The sequence below is a fragment of the Anolis carolinensis genome, chromosome 2 (assembly GCF_035594765.1).
Source record: "Anolis carolinensis isolate JA03-04 chromosome 2, rAnoCar3.1.pri, whole genome shotgun sequence".
Taxonomy (NCBI): Eukaryota; Metazoa; Chordata; class Lepidosauria; order Squamata; family Dactyloidae; genus Anolis; species Anolis carolinensis.
In genome coordinates this window covers 157,356,949-157,366,134 of record NC_085842.1, presented here as the reverse complement: position 1 = coordinate 157,366,134, position 9,186 = coordinate 157,356,949, and the positions used below count along the sequence as shown (strand labels likewise).

The following is a 9,186-nucleotide window of genomic DNA, read 5'->3' as shown; positions in this document are numbered from 1 at the left end:
AGCTTGTGGTGGCAGAGATGCTCTGTGAGTGTGTGTGTGTGGTTTTCATGTACAGAACAGAGCGTGTAGCAATGCGAGAGCATCTCGGTGGGCGTAGCTGCTTGCCTGATGTGCCTTTGCACGTGTGTGCACAGCCACGTGTCTCTGTTTTTCTCCCTGTATGTTTCTTTGCCTTCTCTTCATTGGCTTTACTTGCAGCCATCTGCCCTCAAGCAATCTGCTTTACCAACCGACCCTCACCCTGGGCTGCATGCTGGTGGTAGTCCTTATCCTTCTACTTACCTGCTTGCCATGTGTTGCGTGGGGGAGTTGTAATGCACCCCCAGCCTTTCTCTCGTGGTGTGGCTGTGTTGGCACCGGCAACTGCCCGATGTCCGGACAACGAGGAGGATGCTTGAATGATTGAATCCAGGTGATTTCAGGTGCCTTTGGGTCTGCGAAAGAGCAACCTGTTCCTTGTTGAATTTAACACAGTCTCTCGTTCCAGCCAGATCACCATGGAAGCAGGGGGGACATGGACCGGGCAAGGCTACGCCGCCCCATGGATGTACCACAGTGTGCCTGGGCAGTACACGTGAGTCCGATACTCTTTTGAAGGGGGTTCTGCTTGAACAGGAGGAGGCAAAACCCAGCTCCTAGCACTGGTTGGGATCACAATGCTCCAGGGCTGCATCAAGTGAAAGGTCACCTCTGGGATGTCAGAGGAGCTGGGATTTGGTTTAGGATTTGTGGGTGTTTTAAGCAACGGGTTTCAAACCGATTGAATAGTAGTTCACTATCATGTCTTATTGTAGGTTTTCACTGTGGTTCTTTAAAGCTCTTTCCCTGTGTTATCTCAATCATCTGTACAAGAACCAGGGAAAGTAAGCTGGCATAGTAATATGCCCATAATATAGACTAGGAAGCTGAGGCTAAAAGGTAGGTCATAGCTGACCTCAGATTTGAACTAGGTACTTGGCAGCTCATTGCATATGCTCTTAAATACAGTACTCCTCTATTTTGGAGCTAGTATATTAGCTTGCGCCTGCGGAAGTGCAGTGGGTTAAACTGCTGAGTTGCTGAACTTGCTGACCGAAAGGTTGGTGGTTCGAATCCGGGGAGTGGGGTGAGCTCCTGCTGTTAGCTCCAGCTTCTGCCAACCTAGCAGTTCAAAAACATGCAAATGTGAGTAGATCAATAGGTATCGTTTCTGCAGGAAGGAAACGGCATTCCATACAGTCATGCTGGCCACATGACCTTGGAGGTGTCTATGGAGAACACCGGCTCTTTGGCTTAGAAAAGGAGATGAGCACTAACCCCCAGAGTCTGACACAACTAGACTAAATGTCAGAGGAAAACTTTTACCTTTACCTATATTAGCTTGATGCTAATTAGCTGATGCTCCGGTGGCGAAGTGTGTTAACGCACTGAGCTGCTGAACTTGCAGACCGAAAGGTGCCAGGTTCAAATCCCGGGAGCGGAATGAGCACCCGCTGTTAGCCCCAGCTCCTGCCAACCTAGCAGTTCGAAAACATGCAAATATGAGTAGATCAATAGGTACCGCTCTGGCAGGAAGGTAACGGCGCTCCATGCAGTCATGCCGGCCATATGACCTTGGAGGTGTCTATGGACAACGCTGGCTCTTTGGCTTAGAAATGGAGATGAGCACTAATCCCTAGAGTTGGACACAACTAGACTTAATGTCAGAGGAAAATCTTTACCTTTACCTATATTAGCTTGAACTGAGCTTGAACCACTGTTTTAATTCCCAAAAACGTTCAAATATGCTTTGAAGTCATAAACCTATTTTTAAAAAGCTCATGTGGAGAAGAGCTGCACAAGGTGGGCAGGTAGGCAGGCAGGCAGATTATTTTTCACATGCTCAGAGGCACTTTTCTTTTCCATGACACTGAATCTGAGGATCAGTCCAGATCAATGATCATACTCAGGTTTAGATATAGGAGACCCATTCAGGTTCAAAATGTTTGCTGAGCTCAGTGGCCTTTTATCTGTCAGCTGAACCTGTTCACTGGGGTTCAACTCAGCGATGTCAAAACTGAAAACTGATTTGTACTTACAAAATCTTCTGGAAAATAAAAAATAGAAATAATTTGTCCAGAGCAGTATTTCCTATTTCCACCTAGCTGGAACTAAGTTGTTTTGCACTGCTTGCTCCTAATATCAATTTATTGGAAATTCAAAACATTACTAAAAGGAGCCCCTGGTGTTGCAGCAGATTAAACTGCTGAGCTGCTGAACTTGCTGACTGAAAGGTCGGTGGTTCGAATCCAGGGAGTGGGATGAGCTCCCACTGTTAGCTCCAGCTTCTGCCAACCTAGCAGTTGAAAGTAGATCAATAGAGGTATCGCTCTGGCGGGAAGGTAATGGTGCTCTATGCAATCATGCCGGCCTTGGAGGTGTCTACAGACAATGCTGCTCTTCGGCTTAGAAATGCAGATGAGCACCAACCCCCAGAGTTGGACACCACTGGACTTAATGTCAGGGGAAAACCTTTACCTTTACCTTTACAAAACATCACTATTTATTATGGAAATAAAAATTGGGTCTGTGTTAGCTTATGACACAGAGGAGGCTTATCCAATGTTCGGCTTCCAAGTCTTGTCTGAAGAGGAGTTTTTATATAGTAGGTTTTAAAAAGCAGGCTTTCAAACTGCAGATCACACTAAAAATAAAAATTTGAATAGAAAGAGTACTTTTCTCCTTGCTTGCACCCTTTGAGCCGTGCTTTCTGGTGCTACTGACCAAGCTACAAGCCCCAAACGGAATCATTGTCCTATAATTGTATACTATGAAAAGATTCACAAGGGCACAGCTGGGGTATTCATGAAGCAAGGAGGGGGTACCACTTCTGGCCCCAGTATCTGCCACCTGAGGCAGTTGCATCAGTCTGTCCAATGCTAGTGCTATCCCTGGTTTCTCCTTACCAAATGCTAATTGTTTCTTCCCTCTCATTAGCATTATTATCAGAAAATGTGGGTTGCAAGCTATGTAGAGCTAATGGTCCAATTAGAATGGCTTTATGTTCCCCCTTGCAAGTCCCTTTATGGGTCACTGTGTATTTCTTTACAATGCGTTTGTGCTTTCGAGGTACCCTAAAGACTTATCACAGCACCATGATTTTCATAGGGTTTTCTTAGTCAAGGAATCATCAGAAGTTTTTTTTGCCAGTCCCTTCCTCTTAAATATATCCTAGACCACCTTCTATTTGTTGCCTGTCTCCCATTCAAGTACTAGCCAGGACTGCCCTTGTTTATCTCCCAAGATGAAATGGGATCTGATATTTCGGATATTTAGTAAGCCAGTCATGCTACGTTTGGAGATTTACTTATTCATTCTGCTCAATGAAGACTTGTGAGGTCCCACTCTATTGGCACCACTGTTTGGAGGTCTGTATATTCCCAATTTAACTATCAAGAATAGATCTGTAGCAGTGTTTCCCAGCCTTTGGTCATCCAGCTGTTTTGGACTGCAGCTCCTACAATTGCTTACAGATGGTAAACTGGTTGGGATTTCTGGGAGTTGAAGTCCCACACACCTGGAGGGCCAAAGGTTGGGAATACACTGATTTATAGTGAGATGTATTGTTATCAGGTAATAAAAAGAGGTTTTAGGGCCACTCTAGACTATACTTTCTTTTCATTCTACCCCTGTTGTATTTCTTTTCACAGGAAACCTATCTTCAATTGTATTTTGAATGAAAGCTCGGTGAAGTGTCCCTGATGAGAAGGGAATAGAACTGTCTGCTAGAAGGCTATAATGGTTGCCACAGATGAAGACTATTGCAGAGTAGAAATAGGAGGATCCAGAATAAGTTTCTGTTTTAAAATGAAGTGGGGATTTCAGTACATATAGCTCTACGGAAAGTGTGAGACATGTAGCGGTGACACCTGGGAAAGAATAGTAGCTCAGATTCAGACTGGACATGATCAATAGATAAGGTTGTCAGAGAGAAAACTGGAAAGGGCTCCTCTACCTTTTAAAGCGATTTAGGAGGCGCTGCTTGTTGAAATTCCTTCATCTACACAACCATTAATGATACAGGAATCCTTTTCAGCTTTTCATCTGCCAACCACACATATAGTGTAATGTTGTGTAGCTGTTTTCCCAATAAACGAATAGATACTGGGGAAGTCTGAGTAAAAATGGGACCATGATGCATATATGGGACAGATAAGGGCTTTAAACCTTTTCTCCCTGTTGTGAAGTCCAGGAGTCACCTAATGTAGTAAAAGGCACCTTCCTCAGTTTTTTAAATTTATTTATTTACAGTATTTATATCCCACCCTTCTCACCCCCCAATGGGACTCATACGTCAAACATTCAATGCTGATTATACAATTAACAAGGACAAGCAACACAGAATAGGTAAAGGCAGTTTTCTCATCTTATTTCCGGCATCTTGGAGGCTGTGTTCAACTCTGGCCATGGGGCCGGGGGGCGGGGGGGGGGGAGTGATATTGCTCCATCTTCCATTCTGAGGAGCTTCCTCCCGATCGATGTCCTTAAGGGCACCTTTATAACCTCCCCACTAAAAGCAGTACCTATTTATCTACTCACATTTCTGCTTTCAACCTGCTAGGTGGGCAGGTGAGCTGGGGCTAATGGCGGGTGCTCACCCACAACCTGGCTCCAGGCTGACATTTCTGCAGCTCCTGGCTGACATTTCTGCAGCACAGCAGTTTAGCCAGCTGTGCTAAACCCAGCCCTTCTTGCTTGCCTTTCACTGTCCATTGCATGGCATTGCATCTGACCTAAAATAAAACTTGTGAACAGCTTACAAAGAGCAAAAGAAATGAGCTATTAAAGAATAGGTTAAAGCTGCTTTTGGCATCCACCAATGGTTTCTCATTAGGCAAAGTCAGAAAAGCATATCAGGTGATAGATGTGTAGATGGGACAGGTCAGGAACAGCAGTAGGACCTCAACATTTTGTTCTGAATTTCCCTGGCCATTTCTCTCTCTTGGAGGACAGAACTGCACACACTACACAGTGATAAATAAATGTGCTGCCTTCTTTGCACAGTAAAGGACATTGTCCCATCCCCAAATTTCAATTGCCAATCTGGTTTGCTTCTGAACATACCAGTGAATGGTGAAAATTGTGTTGTGATCTTTCTCTTTGCCTCAGGCAGCAAAAACATACCAATGTCAAAGGGGCGTTGCTTTACTTCTCTTCCCTTTCTGCAGACCTCACTGACTTCTCCTCTCTGTGTCCTTTGCAGCCTCTTGGAGAAACAGCTCATCCCTGACTTGTCCCCCTCCCGGCGCCGCCCCGTCTCCCGGGTGCTCCAGGACTCCACCAACTGGCACAATGCGCAGCTCCCACCCCGCTGGGGCCCGCTGAAGCAGGAGAGCCAGTGGTTTTCTGGGAAGGACTTGAGCAGGGCAACCTCATCCCCAAAGGTCCAAAGGCAGCAACCATTGTGGCCACCACCACAGTGTAGCCCCACTTACGAAGGCCTGCGCTCAGTCTCTATGAGGGATGGGAGCTGGGGAGCAAACAGCCCTCCAGGCAGGAATGGCCCCATAGGCTTCCTTGCTGGAGGTTCATTTGCTGCTGCTCCAAGCTGCCATTGGTATCCTGGAAGATCCTCTGCAAAGAATAGGGTCAATCCTCCTACCCGGGCCCCTCCAAGTTATGAAGCCCATATGCTGTTGCGCCTCCGGGCTGGGCAGGGCCCCCGCAAAGAAAACTGGCCTCATCCTCCACCGTATGTTGCTCCACCTTCTTATGAGGCACCCCACTGCACAGTCCGCCCCCAGTCCAAGCTCTTGCCGTGCCAGCATCCACATAAGGGAGCTTTAACAGGAAAGCAGATCCAAACAGTGGGACCCAAGAAGTATGGGGAGAGAGTGACAGGGACCTGTGAGACAGGTGGGTCATTGAGCCATGGTCCTGGAAGGAAGGCAGGGCGACACCAGGCTAAAATCCCAGGTAGCTGGAGCTACCTCTCTGGAGCCAGCACGTGGGGTGGCCACTGGAGGGATCCACAAAGGTCAGAGTCCGCCTATGGCCTGATGCCCAGTTGGGACACAAACCCCCAACACCAAAGCCACACCCTCCCTCGGGCGAGTAAGAGGAATAAGGGGGTGCCCGTATCTGTGCCCGTGCCTTGTCCCCCTCAGCACACGCTCCCTGTGGGTTGGGGCTTTAGCCATGCAGTGGGTTGGCTCCCTGGAGATGTGCGGGATGGTGGGAGCAAAGTGGGAGATAAGCACAGCAGAAGCATCTTGCCCAAGTGGAAGGAGCCAAGCCATGCCAGGGACCCTGGGGGGAGCCAGGGGTCGCTATCAAAACTGGTGCCACAAAAGCGTGGTGGTCTCTTTGTCATCGATGCCACATGTGTGGTCATCCAGGCCCACTACATCCCAGCTCCCCGGACAGAGCGAGTCCGTTATTTGGGCCAAGAGGGGCTGGACAAGGTCAAGGCTCCCCTGTCCCCTGGTCCTGTAGCCCCTGCCTCGATGGAGGAGCGTGCTGCTCGTATTCTGGGCCTATCAGTGAGTGAGCTGGGGTTTGCAGAGGCAGGGAAAGGGAAAAATGTGGGAGCCGAGATGCCCGAGCAAAAGGTCAATGCAGGCTCTACAGCCAACCTGGCTATGCCTAAGGACATCTGTGGAACAGGGCAGCATAAAGGGGCTCCTTCTCCCCCAGCCAGCCCTAGGGAAAAAACCATCACCCCAACTCCCAGTAATATCCAGATAGAGCCTACACAGCAGGTGCTGCATAACCCTGAGAAAACAGTAACACCAACAGTTCCTTGCCAGGAAAGTGGCTGTGCTCAACCACAGGGAAAGGAAGAACCGGAACCAGAACCAGTGTTTTCCCCACTGAGCAGGTCTTATGCCCTGGATCTGAAAGAAGCCATGTCAAGAATCCGCCGGCACACAGCCCCAGATTCAGATACAGATGAAGAGCTAGAGAAAGATTGCCATCCGGTCTGTGGGCGGCCGGCTGAGTGGAGAGGGCGGCTGAACGAAGGCGCTCTCTCTTACAGCAGCAGCAGTTTAGACAGTAGCAGCTCCAATGCCACGGTGGTGCCGGGGAATGCCACCCCTACCCCGAAAAATCAACCAGAAGAGCCCCCTGTGCGTGAAGGAAGCCACACTGATCCAGGCAGTGCAATGACCATGAAGACAGATTAGAAGAAAAGACTGCGGAATAATTTGGAGCCTTCATTTGCCCCACTTTCCCAAGTGCCTGGTTTCCCCATGCCTCTGCCTGCTCCCCTTTGCCAGAAGCTCAGGGACATTTGGGGTTGTAGGGGATGGAGAGATGTACATGGTGGAAAGCCTCTCCAGGAATGTAACTATGGGGGCTCCTAAATGATGGCATTGCACCCTCACCCAGTAATTCCATACCTTTTAAGCAGTCCCAATTAATTAGAAAGCCCTGATTAATCCTCTTCCAACCCATGTTTTCAGCTGCTTTTAAAATGCCGCAGTTTCTCTTCCTTCCTCTCGCTTACCCCTTTTGTTCTCAGCTTACATCAGTTGCTACCAACTGAGCTCAAAATGGAAAAATAGTTTGCAGTCAACAAATCTGGCAGTAGGGAGTGGAAAGGAGACTTTCAGGCAAAAGCAAATGGCTACAGCCTCTCCTAGCTTATGTGCTATTTCGTATAATTAAACCTTTCCTATACTGATCAATGATACGTTGTGTGACTGCGTATGTTCTGGTTTCAATTTTGAAATGTTGGATGGGATGGAATTTTGTCCCCAAAATGAATTTTCCCAGCAGTCCTCAAATTCCTAGCACTGCAGACCTGGGCATCAAAAACCAATGAACACCTAGATTTCTTCCATTTGCTGTGTTTGTTTTCCCTCGGTAACTTTGCCTGCTCCTTTTCTTTGGATGCCCTAACTGTATTTCTAAAAGCTCAACTAAAATGAACATTACCCCTGTGGTATAAATTTGGGGACTAAAGAAAAATTTCATTTTAGGGGAAAGAATTCTTCTACTGGGGGAGAAGGCAGCAACGCCTTCATGAATCCCTCCCCCTTCATAGCTAACACCCATGGTTTTCTCCCAGCTGTGCTCTTTATTCTGTGTGCACAACAGCTATGAAGGGATCCACCACACAATAAACCTCTAGTTACTCAATGCTAGGGATAATCTACAGAGAAGCCATCACCACAGTACCTTACAATATCAAACTCCCCACCTAGCCTTAGTTGAGGACACAAGCACTGCCTGGTGAGAGGAGGCTTCATCCTGTTTGCAAATGTTGACCTTGCAGTGGGCAATAAACCTGCCAAGACCTTTTCTGCTTCTCTGTTTCTGTGCAGCTATTGTAAGAAATTCTATGTGTGTGGGGCAGTGTTATGAATCGTGCATAAAATAATAAAGTTATGTTAATCTGAGAAGTTGAGAGACGGATTTTCTATTTGGTTATTCATCTTCTCATTATGTTACCTAGTTTGGTCTTGTTTGCTCCAGAAGTGGTCAAAGGTACCACTTCACCCTTCAAAGGTACCACTAGCACCCTTCAAAAACCACTTCTACAATTTTGACTGCCCAAGCCTCTTGTAGAATTAAGCTATGAACATGTTTATTAGTGTGGTGTGCATAATATTTTTCCAGTTCTGTGATCTGACAGAATGGAATTAGAATCATTAGCAAGTACAATCATATGCATATTGAATCAGGGGTTAGACCAAGGGACATATTTGGATAACCACTCCCCCTGATGACATCAACATAATTAGCACTTTAGCCCAGTTTCCTACAGATTTTATCCATGATTTTATCGTGATGTATTGTATGTGTTTTTATAACTTGTTTTATTGTTGTTTGATTTGATTTGTTCTACTGCTTGTTTTTATATTGTCTTGACCGGGCTTGGCCCCGAGTCCCTTCGGGGAGATGGGGCGGGGTATAAGAATAAAATTATTATTATTATTATTATTATTATTATTATTATTATTATTATTATTATTATTATTATATTCCTAGGTCAGCCAAACAATATTCTGTGGATTTTCAACATTTATGTCATCATTTGTGGATAAGACCCCAACAGAAAAAGAGCCATAGAAAGCTAATAACTTTCCGAGTTGTAAGGTCTTTGAGAGAGGAATTTATGTTTATTTATTTATTTACATCACTTTTACCCCGCCTTTCTCCCCGAGGGGACTCAAAGCGGCTTACAATAAATAGGCAAAATTCAATGCCTAAAAACAATGT

The 9,186-nt window shown here is 46.5% G+C and overlaps 1 protein-coding gene across 1 annotated transcript; it reads left to right on the top strand.

The window, feature by feature from the left end:
• Positions 1-8,371, top strand: ddn (dendrin). Its single transcript, XM_008104011.3, has 3 exons — positions 1-24; positions 488-574; positions 5,222-8,371. Exons 2-3 carry the CDS (start codon positions 498-500, stop codon positions 7,143-7,145), a joined length of 2,001 nt encoding a protein of 666 aa, XP_008102218.1. The 5' UTR covers positions 1-24; positions 488-497; the 3' UTR covers positions 7,146-8,371.
• Positions 8,372-9,186: the final 815 nt, after the last annotated feature.